The 22,006-nt window shown below is 41.0% G+C and overlaps 1 protein-coding gene across 1 annotated transcript in view; it reads left to right on the top strand.

Moving 5' to 3' along the window:
- Positions 1–21,637, top strand: part of LOC116716305 (uncharacterized) — a 110,794-nt gene extending 89,157 nt beyond the window's left edge. Inside the window, exons 9-12 of the mRNA XM_032557225.1 lie at positions 20,488–20,532; positions 21,147–21,197; positions 21,300–21,449; positions 21,570–21,637. Coding sequence (XP_032413116.1) covers positions 20,488–20,532; positions 21,147–21,197; positions 21,300–21,449; positions 21,570–21,637 — 314 coding nt within the window. The remainder of the gene's footprint in view (positions 1–20,487; positions 20,533–21,146; positions 21,198–21,299; positions 21,450–21,569) is intronic.
- The last annotated feature ends 369 nt before the right edge of the window (positions 21,638–22,006 follow it).

Below are 22,006 nucleotides of genomic sequence, written 5' to 3'. Positions count from 1 at the left end.
TGCCAACCGCAAAAGAAGAAGAAGAAGAAGAAGAGCAGCGTCTGGATCAGGTGAGTGTTCACTTCTTGTTTTGCTGATGTTTTATTTACAATGTTTCAATGTGAAATTAATCCACAGCATAAACAACTAAGCAGGTGTAAGTGAACCAGGGTGTGATATTATTTAAAACAATGTGGTTGCAAGGAAGGAAATTTGGTAAGACTTTATTTGAAGGGGTGCAAGAAAAAAGACATAGGATTCTTTATAAATGTTGAATTAGGTTTGAATTAGGTCCGCTGTATTTTATATTTCTGTTTTTTTGTAAATGATTTTGTAGCGATCTGGACAGGTAATGTCCTGTTCTGCAGTGCCGGGGGGCCAGACGGGTGTAAAGATAATTTTCTGGACCCGGACTCAGACCTCAGAGACGCAGAGTGATGGATCCTCTGGGGAGTCAGAGGCAGGAGGCTTAAATGAAGTGAGCTCTGCTACGTGAGCGCTGAGGATTAGAACAAGCAGAAACTATTATTAGTGGTTTATTGTGTTGCTGAGCAGAAACTTGGTGCAGCTTTGGCTATTTTATAAAAGTGTTTATAGATAAAACTGAATCTGATCAACTTGAAAATCTTTGTTAATTTAATGAAATAGTCATGGAAAAAAAATCTTGAAATGTTTAAACATAAATAATCTTTAAACTGAAATGTGAACTGGTTGTTATTTACCATTTATTTCCTGGTAGTGATGATCAGACAGGATTCTTCTCATTAGCAACACACCTCTGCTGTGAGAGGGGGCGGAGCCTCAGGTGGGTCCGGGTCAAGTTCTGGAGAATCGGGTCCAGTTCGTTCTGACTCGGTTTGTGTGAACAGAAGGAGAAGCAAAGATCTGATCAGGTGAGTTTTAACTCCACATTCTTCTGGTTTCCAGTCCTGACTGGGTTTTCTCTCTTTGAGCTGCTGCAGAACCAGAACTGGGCCTGGTTCTGGTTATGATGCAGAGCTGCAGCACCTGGTTTCAATCAGGAACTCTGATTTTCTCTGAGTTTTCATCTGTAACCCAGACAACAAGCTGAGTTTGCTCCCAGTTTCATAGTGGAGTCAAACTGGTACCAGTAGGTTCTGAGTGTTTGTGGCCCGGCTGAGATATCTGGGTTCCTGATTGGTGGATGGAAAATATTTCAATATGAAGTCAATAATTTATTGATCAGAGAGGATTTCTCTGGGCTTTTATCAGTAGAAAATCCAGATTGAATCAGACATTTTGGATCAAATGCGTTACTTTATGGACTTTCTTTAATATGGAAAACTTGACCTCTTTCTGACCATCGCTCCATTTCTGAGTCTTTCTGGTTTTAAATGTTTGCTCATTAGAAAATCATAAAATTGTTGGTTGAATCACAGCAATAATTTCCACAGCTGTTTGCCAACTTGCTAGGAAAGTTGTTTTATGTATTTTATATTTGAGTCACTGAATACAATCACGGACATTTCAAATATCCATGTTTTTCCTTTACTCTGATTTTGTTTTAATGAGGAAAATCAAAGTCCCTGGTGAATTAATGAATGAAACGTATTCATACCCCTTTAAATTTCTCACTCTGTTTCATTGCAGCCATTTGCTAATCTCAGAAAAGTTCATATTATTTCTCATTAATGTATACTCAGCATCCCCTCTTGACAGAAAACATACAGAATTGTAGAAAGCTTTGTAAATTTATTAAAAAAAAGAAAAACTGAAACATCACATGGTCATAAGTATTCAGACCTTTTGCTCAGTAGAAACCCCTTTTTAGCTTGTACAGCCATGAGTCTTCTTGGAAATGATGCAACTAGTTTTTCACAGCTGGATTTGGGGATCCTCTGCCATTCCTCCTTCAGAACCTCTCCAGTTCCATCGGGTCGGATGGTGAATGTTGGTCATAGAGTTGGATGCAGGCATGCATAACAAATCACATTTTATTTGAAATATATTTACATTTTTCAAGAGTACATTGCCAATATACTATTACAGAATTGTACAAATTGTCAATACATTCAAAATTTGCAGACAACATGCTTATGAAAATTAGTACAACGAAACAATAGGTACACTTTAGAGGAAATGTGAAAAATATTTAACCAAGGACAGAGTATTGTTTTAATTTAATATCACAGTATTCCAGTATTATTGCAAACATACTGACATTTCTCCTTCCTAAGAACAGTGAGGATCAACGGCAGAACATTCCCATTCACTGCACTTTACAGAAACCTACAAAAAAGAACATTTGTATTTTAAAGAGTACAGAAAAATGGCAAAGAAAAAAGTCTGACTTACAATTTTAAGACGTAGCGGACTCGCTATGCATGTGACATCATCAGAACTGATGATGATTGGGACCGGATGCCTGGGGTGGGAAAACATTTCTAGGTTACTTCTTTACCTGTTTATGTTAGAAGTAGAAAAAATAGTCAGCAATATGATATAATCAGTTGATGTTGAGGCATCAACTATGAAGCTGTTTTCAGTGAGGTCTTAAGGGAGACAATCTACCATCAAATCTTTCCATCCATGATCTGAACACGTTGATCCCTGCAGGGTGGTGAGGGGGGCCGGTGGGGCCCAGCTCCAGCTGTCACCAGACGAGAGGAGGGGTTCACCCTGGACAGGTCACCAGTCCATCGCAGGCACTGAAAGCTAACAATGAATAAAACGTATGAAAGAGAAATGATAAATTAACAAGGAGAATAAATGATGTCCAATTATTTTAAAATCAAATCATGTTTATTAATTGCAGTGATTTATAATTGCTGACGTCAGAGACTCAGAACCTGGTTTTAGAGGAAGAATTGAGCTGAATCAGGAAAACTGAAGTATATTTTGAGGTTGTCAGTAACATTCCTCTGTGGGATCCAAAAGTCAAGATTCTGAGAGTAGCGTTGTTGTCTTGTAATAGGAAGGGCGTAGGTTCGATTCCATCTTCCTCTTGCCACATGTCAACGTGCTTTGGCACCACTGTTTGTATATGTTGGACCTCCCAGCTGTGGTGTTTATCTGTATATGGCAGCCTGAGTCTGTTGAATGTGTAGGTCACTCATAGCACAAAGGCTTCAGCCTGGATGTATTATTGAGTTTTAAATATATAACAAGTTTTCAGACTCTACACTGGTTTCCAAAATATAAACTCTCCAGCTTTTATTTAGCAGCTGAACCAAAATCTGCAAAGTAAAAATTCAACTGTTTTGTCAGTTGATCCGAATCTCCGACCGCAGAGTGTCCTTGCTTTAAATTCACTTAAATGGATCCATGATTAGCTGTAACAATAGATATTTGAGAAATATTTATTTTAGAGGTAAAAACAATACAGTAGGTTTTTTTTAAATAAATGTTAATAAAATATTGTCACATGGACATCCAGGTTGTTGAATTGTACTTAAAAGTATGTATGTGTATATATGTTGTAACAGATAGTAGACTAAAGTAAATTAAGAGTTTTCTAAATTAAGTATGACGCAGATTGTTTATGGATTAAATCTTATGCATCCTGGAAACAAATCGCCAGAGAAGCCAGGACGAAATTAAAGGGTTTTTGCTCTCAGGAAAATCTGGATGAAATAAATCAGCAGATCCAAAACAGTCTTGATAAAGTGAAACAGAATTATGAGTTTCTTCAACGTAATTCTTTAAATACTCCAGATATTGTGCAGAAACTAGATGCCTGTACTATACTAACAAATGAGATTTATGATCTTGTGTGTAAGCGTTTAGAAGGGGGTATTGTTGAAGAAAAATTTAATCAAGAAGTTGAAAAGGAAAGAGTGCGAGAAGTCTTAAATAGAGACGAATATCAGTCTGTTTTTGGAGAAATCTCTACTGAATGTTCTTCATGTGGTTCATCAATTACCAGCTCCAAAGTTTCTCAAGGGCGTGTAATGGCAGAAGCTGATCTTGCGGCTAAAAAGGTACAAGTTAAATCCATGTTGGAGATTGAAGCTCAACATGCGAGAGTCAGTAAGCTTGAATGTGACTGGAAGTGTCATGAGTCCCAGATTATGGCAGAAATGAAGCAGAAGGAAGCTGAAGTGCTACAGCAGCTTGATGAGGAGAAGAGCAAGTTAAAGGTAATGCAAACAGATATGGAAGTTAAAATGGCTGCAGCTCGGCTTGATGTTTATAGCAGACTTGAAGATGGGGTAGAAGGGGAAAATCTTGATTTTAAGCCTGAGGTTAAATCAGTGCAAATTTTAAAACACCCAAGAAAGTCAGCTGCAAGGGCTGCATCAATTCTACCACCTCAAGCTCTGAGATTCCTGCAGTAAACTTGGCTGAAGCCTTAACGAGCTCATTGAGTTTAAGTCGCCTTCCTGTTCCTGAACCTGCCATATTCTTAGGTGACCCTTTGAAATTTGTGGACTTTAAGATATCATTTACAACTTTAATTGATTCAAAATCCATCTCTGTTGGGGAAAAAATGTTGTATTTGAAAGGTTATCTCTCTGGAGAAGCCCGAAAGGCTGTGGAAGGTTTCTTTTACAGAAGCTCTGAGGATGCATATGAGGGTGCTTGGTCAGTTGTACAGGACAGATATGGAAACCCATTTAGGGATAAACTTATGTCATGGCCAAAGATTGCACCAAATGATCCATTATCTCTCAGAGATTTTGCTGACTTTTTGAAAAGTTGTGAAGAGGCTATGCCTCAAGTAAAAGGACTGTCCATCTTAAATGATTGTGAAGAAAATCATAAGATGTTGAAGAAATGACCAGACTGGGTTGTACGTAAATGGAGTAGAGTTGTTGTTGAAGTGCTTGAAGCGTGTGGAGAATATCCATCTTTTGAATGTTTTTCTAGATTTATACAAAAGGAAGCACGTATAGCATGTAATCCTATTGCTTCTCCATTTTTGTTAAAGTCTAAAACTTCTTCAAATGATCTTTCCAGGAAAGCTAAGACTTTTAATACCAGTACGGAGTTCAAGAAACAAGAAACTGGTCATGTTCTGAAATCTAAACTGCCTTGCTTGGTTTGTACAGACATATCACACAGTGTTGCTAAATGTCCCAAATTTGCAGTTAAATCAATGGAAGACAAAAGATCATTTATATATCAGAACCATCTTTGTTTTGGATGTTTAAGGAAAGGCCATTTATTGAAAGACTGTAAAACGCGGCATGTTTGTGGAGAGTGTAGACGACATCATCCTACTTGTTTACACAAGGACAGAGTGAGATGTCAGGATGTTGGTCAGCAGTTTTCAATCTCTCCAGAAGAAACAGCTCAGGTTTCTCACAGTGTTTTATCTCATGCACTCACCCGAAACATTTCTGCCACATCAAGTATTATTCCAGTTTTTCTGTCCTCTGTGAAGGATCCTGGGAAAGAAATACTTACTTATGCACTCCTTGATACTCAGAGTGACTCCTCCTTTGTTTTAGAAGATCCGTTGCATTTTGTTTGGCCAATCACGATTTTTAACGTCTATAGACACAATTTAGAAAATGGGCAATTTTTGCAGTATTTCTGAAATATAATTAGATTTCAAAGACCAACATCACTGATAGGTTTATTTTGTCACAACCTGCAAAGAACCAGCCAGAGACAGAGATTAGGTTTCTTTTGATTTCTTTTCTGCAGAATAGGAGAATTGAGAACAGACGCGACGAATCGCTGTCAAACACTGTCCGGACTCAATTCTGCCAGTTCTTTCTTTGCATTTCTCTTTATTGTATAGAAAAAGGAGGTTGGGCTTCTCTTCACACAGTCACACAGAGAATTGACCAACCGTCTTTACATTCTGGAACCTCTCATGGACATGCCCTTATAAGGGCATGTGGCTGACCACAACTAATCAGTTACATATGGAACTAATAACACATGAATGTTTAACGTTTTTAGCTTCTAAGCAAACATCCTAAACAAAGTTAATAACATACTACAAAAGAAAGAGAAGTTAAGTAAATATAAAAAGAAGAATAATATGAGAGTAATAATATAAAAGAATAATATGAAAAGAATAATATGAAAACATAACTTGTAAAATAAACTCATGAGTAAATGAACAGGAGGATAACTTTCCTAACATTTCCCACCTGTTTTTCATATTAAGCATGAAAAGTCTAACACAGACATCAGGAATACATCACTTGCTGGCACATTTTCAATGCATCCATCATAACGTTAGACATCAGGGTGCCCCTCAGTGATAGAGGCAACAAGTTGATATTGATATAGAACATGTCCAACAGTTTTGGCTATCAGAGATTTTAGACATGGGATTATGCAGGCAGTAAAAATACAAAACAAGAAAAGAATAATAAGAAGAGGCATCATTAATTTCAACAGCAGGTGCCACCATGGTCCAGATATGAACCAAGAAAGGAAATCTCCTTGTGAGGGAACAGCATCCTGTAACATGGCTTGTTGCAGATTCTTTAAGGCAGACATGGCTTCAGCAATATGAGTTTCATTAGCATCAGAAATATAAGTACAACAAGATGTTCCTATCATTACACACACACCACCCTGACTAGCTGTAAGTATGTCTAACACCATCCTGTTTGGAGAACCATCAGTCGCATTTCACTAAGTTGTTGATTCTGTCCTCTCTCAATGTCCATGGTAATATTTACCAGGGTCTTCATTCTGTAATCCAAAGTTTCAATCATCAGCATAGATTTTGCTACTCCAACCCATGGAAAAATTGACAGTCCCCATTTCCCAGCAGTACTCCAATGTTTGTGTTCTTTGGGAACATTTGAACCCCAGATAGGATCATGTGGCTGGAAAACAATTTCTGAATTTCTCCGCCGTCGCAGGTGATGAGAGTGTACTGCTGCAGTAGATACAATGATGGTATGATCAGAGACAAACACAGGAGCACAAGTACCTGACCAGTTCATGGGTAGCGATGCATAGATATTACTTCCTCCACACAGAAACCAACCACCCTCAGTGGGATAATTTCCTCGAGGTGTCCACATGGGACATGGAATAAGAGTCCCATCAGCACTTGGACAAACGGAGCTAGGAAATAAATCAGTGATATGTTGCTGGCATCCAGGTACATGGCCTACCCGAACAGTCCAGTTTCCTGGTGGAGAATGGATACAGACCGGATGTTTTGTCCCTGACATCGTGACAGCTTTCATCCGTGATGGGTATCCAGTAACATTACTGTAGGTGAAGATGGGCGTCACGCCAGTGCACACTCTTTTCATCAGGATGTCACCATCTGAAGTGTTGACTGGAGTCGCTGGCATGAAACGTAAAGCACAAGAGGCAAAACAGACAGCTTGGGACCTGTTCATGGGACTGACATACAGAGTAGGTTTTCTGGTAGACTTTGGCATCACCGAGCAGACGTAGCAGTTGGTCATATTCCGTTCTTTGGCCAACATCTCCACATAAGTCTGCCATATGTTGTCATGGTGATGGTCTGGAAGGTGTCCTAGCCAGATCTTCATAGCAGTGGTATGGACAAATCTTCTCCCCAGATGGATTAGTGAGGTTGGACTGAAAAAACAGGACACGCACACAGCAGCCACAGCACAAAAGAGGCCCCATCTCCATGAGGACCCCATCTTTGCTCAGTTACAGAGATGTTAGAGTTTACCTAGGACTCTATGGAACAGGGATGTGATGAGTTCTTCTGCTGACGTTGAGATGTGTGACCCTATATAGCCACACCCCTTTGTAGTCAGATCTTCCCCACTGCCCCCACCTAGGTCTCCAACACTCTCTGCAACTTACAGTGGCTGAGGTGAATCCAGGATGGTCTCTCAGCGATCTTTACTGCAGTGGGAGTGGTCAAAAGCACTTGAAACGGTCCCTCCCACCGTGGGCAGGCCCAGTTCTGTCTCTTAATGGCCTTGATGAAAACCCAATCGCCTGGTTTCACCACCTGGAGGTCCTGTGAAGACAAAGGTTCTTCTGGCAGTGAATTTGCATTTGACACTTCTTTAGACTGTAACATTTCTTTCATGTAATCAGCTAAAGTTTTTTCACTGTCATCTGGTGGTGGTGTGGTGTCTTTAAATAAAGGAAGCTTAAAAGCTCTGCCGTGTACTATTTCAAAAGGAGTTAAACCATTCCCAGTGGGCACAATTCTCATGTACATTTTCACTAAATCCAGACACTCTGGCCATGGCCTTTTGGTTTCTTCCATACATTTTTTAAGTCTGGATTTAACAGTAGAAATTTGCTCTTTCAATTAACCCAGCGCTTTGGGGATGGTATGAACAGTGATTTTTTAATGTTATCTGCAATCTGTCTGCCATTAACCGAATGACTTGATTCACAAAATGTGGACCATTGTCACTGTAGATTTTCTGTGGGATGCCATGAGTTGGAATGATAGTTCTGCATATTGCTTTAGCTACAGTTAGTGCATCCGCATGTTTTGATGGGACAATTTCAACCCATTTAGAAAAAGCATCAATCATCACTAAGCAATATTTATAGGGACCACTTTGAGAAAGTTCAATGAAATCCATATGCATAGTCTCAAATGGGTATTGTGGCTTAGGAAATTGACCCCTCTTTGGTCGAACATTTCCTTGTGGATTATGTCTTACACAGATTGTACATGCTCTACAGAAAGTTTTAGCATATACATTAAACCCAAACGCTGAAAAATGCTGCTGAATTATGTGAACCATCCCACCTGTGGACACATGGCAACAACTATGAGTCAGAATTGCTGCAGCATTAAAAAGACTTTTAGGAAGAATAGGTTTATTGTTAAGCATATAAAGGCCTGTTGTGTTCTTAACAGCACCCTTACTGAACCATGAGCGTTGTTCAGCACGGTGAGCAGCTTGTTTGGTGTGACAGGAGAATTTCTAGATCAATAAGAAGTTCCTGTGATGTCGCATGATATATCTCTGACACACCAAAAGCGCCTGTAGCAGCTAGCTTAGCCGTGTTATCTGCATAACGATTACCAGTAGACACAAAATCAGTCCCTTTAGTGTGAGCAACACATTTGAGAAGGGCCAACTTAGATGGTAAAAGTATGGCCTGAAGCAGCGATAACAGAAGCTTAGCATGTGTAACAGATTTGCCAGTACTAGTAGTCATACCCCTGCGTTCCCATTGTTTAGCAAAAAAGAAAACTGTAGAAAATGCATATTGACTATCAGTATAAATAGTGACATCTTGACCTTTAGCCAACTCACAAGCCCTGGTCAAAGCAATTAGTTCAGCAGCCTGGGCTGAATGATGAGCTTTGATCTGTTTGGCTTCAACTACTTCACCAGCAGAGGTCACCACTGCGTAACCTGTTTGAGTCTCCCCTTTGTAATTTTTGGAACAAGATCCATCCACAAACCATACATTGCCAGTTTTTAATGGCACATCAGACAAATCTGGACGAGGTAATTGTAATTTTTCAGTTTCAAACACACAGTCATGTGGAACACCATCTGTAGCAGTTGGAACAAGAGTAGCAGGATTAAGAACAGTACATCTCTGAATTGTTAAATGAGGCTGAGAAAGCAAAAGTGCTGTGTAGGAGAGCTGTCGAGCAGGTGACAGAAAAGACATTTTTGCCTGCAACAACAGCACATCTACAGCATGAGGAACTAATAAATTTAGTGGGTGATATAAGACCACTTCTGCTGAACTTTCTACCGCTAGAGCAGCTGAGCATACAGCTTGTAGACATAAAGGAAGTGCAGATGCGACTGAGTCTAGCCGTTTGGAATAATATGCGATAGGTTTTAATTTTCCTCCATGAGACTGTAACAGGACTGAACACATAAACCCATTTTTACAATCAACAGTTTGAACGAATGGCTTCCTGTAATCAGGTAGCGCAAGAACTGTGGATGAGATAAGCTCTGTTTTCAAATCTGTGAACTGTTTTTCAGCTTCAGGTGTCCATGTTATCACCTCAGACATGGCCATAGGAGTCTCATAAATGAGATTAAGTAGCAGTTGTGTTTTTTCTGCAAACTGTGGGATCCAGGCTCTGCAATAATTACAGAGGCCTAGAAAAGCCATCATCTGTTTTTTTGTTACAGGTTTTGGAGCATTCGCTATTGCAGATTTACGCTCATCATGTATTTCCTTCCCATTTTCAGAAATCTGATGTCCCAAATAGCGAACTTGTTGTTGAACCCACTGTAATTTTGATTTGCTAACTTTATTTCCAGTAGATGCAAGGTGATGTAAAAGTTGCAGAGAATCTGCTTTACATGCTGCTTTACTTTTAGATGCTATGAGAAGATCATCTACATATACCAGGATTTGACTACCATTTTGCGGAGTAAAACTTTCCAGACAAGTCATAACTGCTTGTGTGAAAATAGTTGGACTATCAGCAAAACCCTGTGGCAAACGCGTATAAGTATACTTTTTTCCTTCAAAAGTGAAAGCAAACCAGTATTGTGAGTCAGGATGTACTGGTATTGAGAAAAAAGCATTACTTAAATCGATCACGGTGAAAAATTTGCTTTCTGGGTCTAGGGAATTAAGCAACGTGTGTGGATCTGGAACGTTTGGGGCTCGAGTTTGGACTGCTGCATTTACAGCTCGGAGATCTTGGATCATCCGCCAATTTTTTCCATCAGCCTTTTGTACTGGAAAAATTGGAGTGTTACATGGTGAATCAAAACATGGTCTAATTATTCCAGCATCCAAAAGGTCCTGTACAACAGGTTTTATTCCTTCCTGTGCATCCGGTTTTAACGGGTATTGTTTTATTCTGGGCCTACACTGTGATTTTGGAGTAATAGTGACTGGTTCCACTATAGTAATTAATCCTACATCTGTTGGACCTGTGGACCATAATGAAGCAGGCAAAGTCTGTAGGTCATCCTCATCAGACTGCGATAGTAGGACTGTAGAATCTAGATTAAGTCAAGGAGAATCTGTAACTTTTGGTTCTGTATCGAAGAGAACTCTGTACGACATTCTCCAAAGCTGTGTACTCGGACTGTACATCCAGCCTAATTTTTGAGAACAAGGCAGAAAATCAGATGCCATTTCTGCTGCTTTTAAACGGGGACCTGTGTCTCTGCTTTGTGTGTCATCAGCTTTAAACAAAGACAGATGTGGGACCCCTGGTAGGCAATAAAGAGATAGCTGTTGTGTGGGCAGAAGCACAGAAGCTGCTGCAAATGAGTTTCCGTCAGTATATAAATACTGAGTAGTCACCAACATTGGTTCCTGCTTTAAGAATTTTTTGCATATCTGTCATCTGTTGTTAAACACACATTCATGATAACTTCTAGTTCTGCTAACGGTGTTTCATCAACAGGGACAGACAGAGACTCTTTTGCTTTGATTAAGAGTTCACTTTTTTCACTTATCTGTTTAAGAAATGGCAGCTGCAGAGCAAAATACATTGGTTTTTCAGTTACTGTGGCCATAACGTTTTCAACTCTTACAGCTTTCATTCCTCCCTTTGTAGGGAAAATTGCAATGCCTAATTTTCCCATCAAATCGCGCCCTAAGAGATTAATTGGGCAGCTAGGTGAAATTACAACAGGGGCGTGCAGCCTTTTTCCTGTCTGAGGATCACAGATGTCAATACAGCGTGACATCCACTCCTGTGAAGTTTGACCATTTGCTGATTTTACAATATAGGAGTATTGGAGGATTTGAGTCCTACACTGTCTTTAACGCAAGTTTTACAAGCTCCAGAGTCACATAAGAAAGTCACAGGCTGACCATGGACAGTCAGAACAATATACGGCTTTTCTTTTAATGCATTAATAGTTCCATTGTCCCATACACATTAACAACGTGAGTCTGAACTTCGTTTTTAACAGTTGATTCATCTAGTCACGCCTGATAAGGTCGTGAATTGCCCCTGCGACCTCTCCTCCTCCCCCTTTGGTGTGGCGCCTGTCTCTGATTAGGACATTCTTTTGACCAGTGATCTAGTGACCCACAAATCCAACACCCCTCCTCTGTTTGTGGTATTCTATTTCTTAACTGAGACAACCCCCTAGACCGAGGGCCACCTCTATTTCCTTGAGGGGGTCGGGTGCTTTGAAATGAAAACACTTCCTCTGGGTCAGAGGTGGAATCTGCCCAGAAGATTTGTGCATCTCCCTTTGTTTTTGCATGTTTCTCTGCATGCCGTGCATACTCCATTAACTCATGAACGGTGGAGGTGTTAAATGCTACCAGATGTTTTCTAATCCATAAGAATTATAAATCCCTTCCATATCCATGATCCATTTATCAAGATCTTCTTTTGGAGAAGTTACACCTTCTACAGCTTTTCTGGCTTCTTCAAGAGACCACGGACGGAAAACTAGTATTGTAGGTTGTTTATTTTCCTCTCCCGGATTAGGATTTGCAACCTGAACCATCGGATATAACTCTTCTGATGGCTCAGACAGTGAAGGGTACAACTTTTGATATGAGCTAGAAGAACCCGGAGTTTTAGAAGAATTATATGGAGGAGGATTTTCCATTTGTACATGGATTTAGCAGTTATTGGGGTTGTTTTACTACGAGTAGATTGAGAGGGACCCAAAGTTTCCTCTTTTTTTCCTAGTTTTTCAGGCTGGCCTGTTGAAACCCCCCTTAATGCCTCTGGAGCGTCCTCCTTTGGTCAAAGGCTGGGGGTGGGGTTTTTTGTGCACATACTTGAGCTCGAGGTTGAGTTTCATTATCTTCTGGTCTAACAAACAAAGCTTCGGTTTTTCGGCCTAATTTATTTTTAGCACGCGCATTATGTCTATTTGTGCCTGGGTTAACCACTTACGTGCAACTACAAGTTCCTTTAATTTTTTCTGTTGTCTGGTACCAGTTTTTTGAACTAACACTTGTTTCTAATTTACACACCACGTCCCTTCCATTGTTCCACTTTCAATACACCATTTACTCCGTACTTTTTTTTCCATTAGCGAGGTATTTTAAGTTACCTGGCTCCATCTCACACATAAACTTTTCATCCCCTTTAAGACTTTTCACCTTCCCATGTGAAGAACCCATTTTTACAGTGTTTTCGTCCCGTTCTTTATGACACCTAGGGTGGACGCTACAGAACGGGGGTTGGAAGTGGGGTGGTGGTTAAATTCTTGTCGTGGTAATCCTCGCTTCGACTCAACTCAATAAATGATTTGAGTGGAGGATCTTGCTACACATCCCAACAAGGCCCACCACTTGCTTTCCCACTGTGTTTTTAAAGGTTTCACAGGTTTCTTTCCCTTCGTGTGTGTTTAATACTTTCCCTTATTTATTTTACATCAAACGGGGGACTGAAAACCACCCGGATACCACATTATTTACTTACTTGGCTGATTCCTGCTCTGTCTCGGTCCTGAGTCCCGTCAATCCGCCGTTGGCCGAAAAGAGGTTGACCTAAGACACTGGCCCAGCGGGGAATTTACCCCCCGGGACTTTCAGGTTAAAGAACCTGACTGCCGGCAGTTTTCAGCGCGTCTGTCCTCCGTCTGTCAGCGGCGGGTATGTTGGGAATCCCGGACGAGCCCCCAAAAATGATAGGTTTATTTTGTCACAACCTGCAAAGAACCAGCCAGAGACAGAGATTAGGTTTCTTTTGATTTCTTTTTCTGCAGAATAGGAGAATTGAGAACAGACGCGACGAATCGCTGTCAAACACTGTCCGGACTCAATTCTGCCAGTTCTTTCTTTGCATTTCTCTTATTGTATAGAAAAAGGAGGTTGGGCTTCTCTTCACACAGTCACACAGAGAATTGACCAACCGTCTTACATTCTGGAACCTCTCATGGACATGCCCTTATAAGGGCATGTGGCTGACCACAACTAATCAGTTACATATGGAACTAATAACACATGAATGTTTAAAACGTTTTAGCTTCTAAGCAAACATCCTAAACAAAGTTAATAACATACTACAAAAGAAAGAGAAGTTAAGTAAATATAAAAAGAAGAATAATATGAGAGTAATAATATAAAAGAATAATATGAAAAGAATAATATGAAAACATAACTTGTAAAATAAACTCATGAGTAAATGAACAGGAGGATAACTTTCCTAACAATCACATTACTGTTATGCAAAATACCTTACAACTGCATCTACTATTTATTTATTTATTTTACCTCTGTGCTTTTACTCTAAAGTGAAAGAAAATTTGTTCTTAAGTGAACAATTGTTCACTTAATTTATTACTACAGGTACTTCAACTGCAAAGGCCAGATCTGTTATCTATTTTGGGTATACCAGAGAAGATACCAGAAAATAATTCACAAAGTAAAATGGCAAAATAATAAATACAAGGACTTTTTTATGATATTGAATTTTATTCTTTTAAAGAGCTTCATTTTCCTTTTTGTAGTTTTTTTTAATGTAATGCCACTCTTCGGTGAAGGCATTATGTCCTTTTTGTAGCCAACAACTTTTATTACTCTAACTTGATACAAAATACAGTTCAGAATTATTTTTAAATCAGTTGTGGTTTATCATGTTGTGGCTGAAATGAATTTTCAAACATGTTGCGTTTTGGAACAAATAAGTGTGGTATCAACTTCCAGCCTTTCAAAACCAAAAAACAAAGCACTTTATAGCTTATTAAAAAATGATGGCATTCATGATTTGACTGGGTCTAAATAAGATGTTTTGTGCAAACCAGAACATTCTAATTAAACCTCAGCTATCGAAGTATGCTGATTCTTTGATACAAATTCACATTTTGAGGGCAGGTGCAATATTAAGGGATTCAAAGGTTTTCAAGACCTGCTTAAGGATTGTTTTAAAAGATCACGTTCCTGGGTCCAAACTTGTGGTATTTGTAGAGGTTCTAGTGCCAAGGGTTGCCAGGTGCTTGGATGGCACACTGGATAAAGACTGTGCTTTGGTCCCGATGGTTCTTAGTTTCAAGACCAGCATGGTTTTAAAATTTCACAAGAAAAACTGACTATGCGGTATTTGTAGAAGTTCGAGCGTCACGGTTGCCAGTTGCTTGGATGGCACACTGCATAAAGACTGTGCTTTGGTCCCGATGGTTCTTAGTTCAAGACCAGCATGTTTTTAAAATTTCAGAAGGAAAACTGACTATGCGGTATTTGTATAAGGTTCGATCGTCAAGGTTGCCAGTTGCTTGAATGGCACACTGCATAAAGGACTGAGCTTTGGTCCCGATGGTTCTTAGTTCAAGACCAGCATGGTTTTAAAATTTCAGAAGGAAAACTGACTATGCGGTATTTGTATAAGTTCGATCGTCAAGGTTGCCAGTTGCTTGAATGGCACACTGCATAAAGACTGAGCTTTGGTCCCGATGGTTCTAGTTCAAGACCAGCATGGTTTTAAAATTTCACAAGAAAAACTGACTATGGGGGGGGCGGACACTCTTCTTGTCCCCCCCTTGACAATACTAGAAGAGTGTCCCCTCCCCCCCTGCGGGGGGGGGGGAGGGGGAGGAGGAGGAGCGGAGGGAGGGCAAGAAGAGTGTCCCCCTCCCCCCCCCCCCTGCGGGGGGGAGGGGGACACTCTTCTTGCCCTCCCTCCGCTCCTCCTCCTCCCCCTACTCTTCTTGTCCCCCCTACTCTTCTAGTAGTGTTTCCCCTCCCCCCCTCCGGGGGGGGAGGGGGAACACTACTAGAAGAGTGTCCCCCTCCCCCCCTACGGGGGGGAGGGGGACAATCTTCTTGTGCCCCCCCTTCTCCTAACCCCCCACTTCCTCTGCTTGTCCCCCCCTTCTCCTCTCCCCCTCCCCCTAGCCCCCCCCACTTCCTCTTCTTGTGTCCCCCCCCCTCTTCTACCCCCCCCCTGACCCCCCCACTTCCTCTGCTTGTCCCCCCCTTCTCCTCTCCCCCCCCCCCCTAGCCCCCCCCTTCTCTTCTTGTGCCCCCCTTCTCCTCTCCCCCCCCCTAGCCCCCCCACTTCTTCTGCTTTTCCCCCCCCCTCTTCTCCTCTCCCCCCCCCCTAACCCCCCCCAACTTCCTCTTCTTGTGCCCCCCCTCTTCTCCCCCCCCCCCCCCCCCCCCCCCCCCCCCCCTCACCCCCCCACTTCTTCTCTGCTTTCCCCCCCCCCTCTTCTCCTCTCCCCCCCCCCTAACCCCCCCCCCACTTCTTCTGCTTGGGGAATTACCTGTTCATCCTAACAATATTTTACAGCAAAACCATGCCTTAAGCAGGTCTTGAACTAAGAATCATCGGGACCAAAGGTCAGTCCTTTATCCACTGTGCCATCCAAGCAACTGGCAACCGTGACGCTCGAACTTCTACAAATACCACATAGTCAGTTTTCCTCTTGAAAATTTAAAACCATGCAGGTCTTGAACTAAGAATCATCGGGACCAAGCTCAGTCTTTATCCACTGTGCCATCCAAGCAACTGGCAACTGTGACGCTCGAACTTCTACAAATACCACATAGTCAGTTTTCCTCTTGAAAATTTAAAACCATGCAGGTCTTGAACTAAGAATCATCGGGACCAAAGCACAGGCTTTATCCAGTGTGCCATTCAAGCAACTGGCAACCGTGACTCTTGAACTTCTACAAATACCACATAGTCAGTTTTCCTTGTAAAATTTTAAAACTATGCCTTAAGCAGGTCTTGAACTAAGAACCATCGGAACCAAAGCACAGTCTTTATCCAGTGTGCCATCCAAGCACCTGGCAAACTAGACGCTCAAACTTCTACAAATACCACAAATGTGATTCACTGTCATCCTTTGATTTTATTTCTCGCTGAAACGCTTTTATGGAGATTAACAGCAAGTAAAAAGGTTTTGTATTTTTTCTTAAAGTTTCACTACACATTGACTTTTTTTCATCCTGGGTTGTAGAAAAAGATATTAGACTCTTTATGAGGACATTAGTTACAATGCAAATAACACCCAATTTTTACAACAAATGCTTAATGTCACTGACCCACCCGTTACATCTTCATCTCTCCTGAAAATATTTTCCACAATGTTGGGAGTGCAAATTTGAGCATTTCTAATGAAAACATGACTTTTTGTTTGTCCTGTTACAAAAAAGTTGGGAGAACTCCAACTTTTAAAGGTCGGTGTCTGTCGGAAACAGGACTTGAACCTAGTATTTTTAGGGTACTAAGCACATATGTAATCCACTGCGCTATCCAAGTTAGGATAGTTTTGTTCATTAAGTTGCTTTCCACTGGAAAAATTTAAAGTTCTATCCCTGGCTGAAGTATGCTCATACTGCACCATTCCTAAACAACAAATTACCTTTTGTTTTCCCACTTACGTTCACAAAAAGTGGGGAGCATTTGTATGTACATGTGCTTAAACATTTAAGTTGTAACTATGGTTGAGCACTTATCTTGGAGAAAAGAGTCACTGCTCATTAATACCTTAAGTAGCAAATTTGACAACCACTGCTATTCTGGTACTTACCACACTCAAAGCAGTCAATGTAATTGCTAAAAAAGTCTTGATATTATCACAGCAAAGTTGAGAGGCACCATGCTATTCTGCAGTTCATTTTGACATGTATGGTCTGGTTTCTTGGTGACTTAACTTAGATATTAACACATACGCATGCTCAGAGTTAGAACAAAACATGCACAGGGTTGTGGGTTGTGTACATATTATGGTTAGCACAAACCTTAGGTTTTTCAACATGAGAAAACATTAAAAAAATATTCTATATGGCAAACGTCTGTGACATTGATTTGTAGATAGATTATTGATGTTGGTAGCGGATCCATCAGCAACATGATGAAGGGCTCCAGCATTGGGTAAGTCGATGGATGGATGCAGCATCTTCAATTCTATGAAATGTCATCGTAAAAAGAAGGTTGGTAAAGCTATATTTGGGTATGATCCCCTGCACCAAGAAAAAAAAAACAAGCATTGATTACATACATACATACATAGAATCAAACTTAACTGAAGAGCGCAGCAGTTTTTTCTTTGGTGTGAAACAATTAGAAATATTCTCAAACAGCTTTAGTTTTTGTCTTTGGAGAGACAAAACCAGCCAGGCACAGGCATCACCTTATTCTCTCAAGCTGCAGCGTTGGCACCCGAGTTTCCCATCCCACCTGCAGCCATGTGACATAAAATATGCTACAGACTCCGATTTTAGCAGTATATTGCTAGTTGCCTGTTTTACATTGCTCGTTCTGCTTACAAAAAGAAGAAATTTATGTTTTTATTTGATCAGAAAGGACCAACTCATTTCGTTATTTCCATCTGATCAGTGCAATGTTCAGATAGCTCCAATTGCACTGTGATATGGCAGCATCTGCAACACAAAAAGCACATCAATCATTTCAATTCTATCACAGATACATTTCAATTGATTCTAGTTAAACAATACAGCAAGGTTAATTTGGCAGATGGTATCGAGTTATTGATTTTCATCATTCACTCCTCCTGGATGAGCACGTAGCAACAGCAGGAAACCGCTTGCATTGAGTTGTTGACTTTAAAGTGGTCCGTCATGCAAGTGGTGACAGTGGAATGGAAAAACTCTCCTTAAACTGGAAGACACCTCCAGCAGAACCCGGCTCAATACTGCGCAGAGTGTAGAAATTGATTTTGGTGGGGGAGGCGCGGTAAATTCTGTTATCGACAGTAGGAGGGCCTGGATGGGAGGCAAATGTGGACGCTTACATTTTATAGAAGCATGCAGCTCACTGCTACGTTGTAAACGGAGAAAGAAACAACATTTGACAACAAGTCCTAACTAAAACAAAAAAAATTCATCCTGAGTATTTGTTCTTTAACAGATGAAACATGTACTTTAAAAAAAATTACACACCGGAGTATCTCAAATAGAATTGTTGGTAATTTATTCCAGAAAAAAAGTGGTTTAAGTAGCAAAACAATTTATAAAAAACTAAGTTTTTTATTTTAATAAAAATAAATCAATATATAACTTTTTCCTTTCTGTCCTTTTTTATTTATACTAAGGCAGAGCAGGGACATAGCATGTTGCTTTGTAAAAGCATCTCTAAATCATTAAAGATTTTCTCTTCTTTTTAATACTTCAATATTTCATATCTAACAGATTTTATTTGACAAATACAACCTGAGTAACACAGACAGCAATTTTCAAACTGTTTCACTTTTTGTTGCAGAAAAAGTGAAATTTCTTCTTTTGTTAAATCATAATTAGCCACAATTTTTGAAAAGCTGAGTTTATCAACAAATTCTTCTACAACTATTCTTACTGTGCGTCTTGCCTGTCAAATGTAAAGCAGCACACTGTAGATTGAAGCGGATCTCCAGCATTAGAGGAAAACCGCCATCTGATCCGGTTTGTTGCGGTGGGAGCAGCCGCAGCGTCGGTGGCGCTCTGCGTGAGTCAGCCGGACACACACAGAAAACGACAGCCGACCATATGGACCACCGGCGGCGTCCTCGCACAGGTCCAGTTCATCTCCTGCTGATGCTTCCAGTTCTTCTGGGTTTCTGCTGCTCAGCTTCTGATCTGCTTCACTGACAGCTTCAGCTTTTCTGTCTGGACCAACAGATGATTGGTTTGCTGCTGGAAACGGAGATGGTGCAGCAGATCCTGCAGGGGGCGCTCTGGGGCCTCAGTGTTCAGGTCGGTTACAGTCTCATCTCCCAGACTCCTGAATCTTCTGGTTCCTTCCTGAAATGATTTCCTGCAATAAAATGTTGGCTGGAAATGAGCAGAAAACTGAGAAAAACCTGAAAAGTTCAAATCTGACCTAAAGTTTTACAGCTCAACTCATACAAAGGAAAACATGAAAATAAAGGTGTTTGTTGTCACCTGAAAGGGGGAGGAGCCTAAGGTGCTTCCAGATGCTTAAAACACTAGAAATGCTGGAGTTAGTCCATTTTGACATAGGCTGGAGATAGTCCAAATGGCCTGAAGGATTGCTTTTGTTCTGTAAATAAATAAGGCCATTACCTTATAAGTACCCTGGTAATGGCCTCAACGCATCTCACAGTTGCACAATTGTTCCTTAGACTTAGACTGGATAATGCAGCACAACATCATGGATCAGCTGCAAAAGGTCACATCTCTCCAAAAACACTTCATGTATGCTTCAAAACTAGACTGAAGAGCAATTACCTACAGGAGATCTGATCTCCTGTTGGTATCATAGATACCCACCCCCAACATGGACTATTCACACTGGCCTGACGGTCAACGACCACATTTACAATTGAAGAATGGATGCTAATTTGAGCCATCAGTCGTTGGTTCTTTTGGCACTGTTTCAGTAAGTCTGGGGAGAAATCGAAAACCTAGTACTCCTAGTAAAGTGTTTGAACCAGCACAGCTGCTCAGTGGCGAATCCATCGACCAGAAGGTTTTCTGCACTTTCATCCCACGGGTGGTTTTCATCAGAGCAACATCTGAGTGGTCTCCTAAGAAACTTCAGGAAGTAATGTTGTTAGTAGTAACTCTTAAATCTGATAACAAACTTCTTCCCTTTGCTGTTTGCTGGCCATAGATTTTAACTACATCTATGGTAGTGAAATAGTTAAAATCCTAATTTAGCTCTAACGATGATTGAAGCTTCATTATTGCTTTAGAAAGTGTATTAAAGGTAAATGTTAACTATTTATTTTACAGTTTAGCTCAGCGGTAAACGAACTACGTCTCCCGTGATGCTTTGCGCTTTCTCTCCCATAGGAAGTAGTGGAATCCAAAAAGTGTTCCTCCCATCATTTGGTGAAGGTAAGACTCCACACGTGTCGACGGTTTTAGCTTCTCTGTTCTCTCTCTTTTTTCGTTAGTAATTTAGTTTTTGTGCAAACTTTGCATGTTTTTCTCACTGTGACTCCACGCAGTGTGTGTGTGTGTGTGTGTTAATGTTTAGTTGCGTCACGTGTGTCCCCGCAGCTTCCACGGAGGGTCAGTCCACCCACGGAGAGCGGGGAAAGCACAGCAGGCGAAACGGGCTGCGAGTAATTCTTGGTTCATAACAACAGAGGTTGGTAAATGTTGTGCATGTCGACGTCTTTTTGCTGCTAGATTCACTTTAAAGTCAACAATATTTAGAAAAGAAACGCTTTAAAAGTGATGGATGCAAATAAAACCTTCATTATTTTCTAGCGGCATTTTAAATCTGCTCCCAGCTTATTAGATGGACTTTTCTATCAGTTGGTTTCAGGAGGTCACATGAGCCCAGTGACTCCAATCAGAGTTGAACATGTTCAGCCAGGGTCCAACACTGGACTCTCTGTTATCCCAGAGATTGGCCCGTTTATCTTTACTCTGTTTCTGCAGTAATCTGGGGCTCCACATCAATGCCAATTGTGTTAAAAGTCCAGTTTCGTTTTTTCTTCCAGCTCCTTGGTTTGATCTCTACGATTTCATCGGACCTCCATCCCCTGGAAAAGGTCACGGCTCTTCCTGCTAAAGGTCAGCGCTTGCATAATTACACGGTGGCTTCACACGGTGAGAGGAAATCCTCCTTCAAGTCGAATCTCTTGTGGTTCCAGTTGCGATGGCGGAGCGGGTTCTGGTGGTAGGAGGCGGGGGACGGGAACACGCGCTGGCCTGGAAGCTGGCCCAGTCGCCCCGGGTCCAGCAGGTTCTGGTGGCTCCCGGAAACGCAGGAACCGCCAGCTGTGGCAAGATCAGCAACTCTGGTACCTGAGGGGCTGTTGGACCTGCTAACTGCTCAACATAGGATGTATTTTAGCTGAAGTCACTTGACAGAATTGAAAAACAGAGGTGAGCATCTGTAGCTTTCTGTTGCGTTTCTGCAGAGGTGTCGGTGAGCAACCACAGCATCCTGGCTCAGTTCTGTAAGGACCACCACATCGGTTTGTCGTAGTCGGACCCGAGGCGCCGCTGGCAGCAGGTGGAGTTGATTCCAGTTTCTTATTTTGGGATCAAACCTCAGGCGGTTCTGACCCGTATCGTCTCTGCAGGTATGGTGGACGATCTGACGGCGGATCTTTTCTTATTTCTGTAGACAGTCTTTAAAAACAGATAAAAGTATTTAAATGACATTAACAGCAGCAGCATAATATTGTATGTGTAATACATTTATTTACAGATTAATTCAGTTCTACAAAAGACTGCAATTAAGTAAGTAATATTAAGTACTAATAATTTAAACTTTATTAACTTTTTATATTTAATTTTTCTCTATTAGCCCCTTTAATCCTGCTTGATGCTCCTATCGCAGGTGATTGAATTT

Source organism: Xiphophorus hellerii, chromosome 24 (assembly GCF_003331165.1).
Source record: "Xiphophorus hellerii strain 12219 chromosome 24, Xiphophorus_hellerii-4.1, whole genome shotgun sequence".
Taxonomy (NCBI): Eukaryota; Metazoa; Chordata; class Actinopteri; order Cyprinodontiformes; family Poeciliidae; genus Xiphophorus; species Xiphophorus hellerii.
Note: the sequence above shows the minus strand (reverse complement) of the source record. Positions and strands in the feature narration are given on the sequence as shown.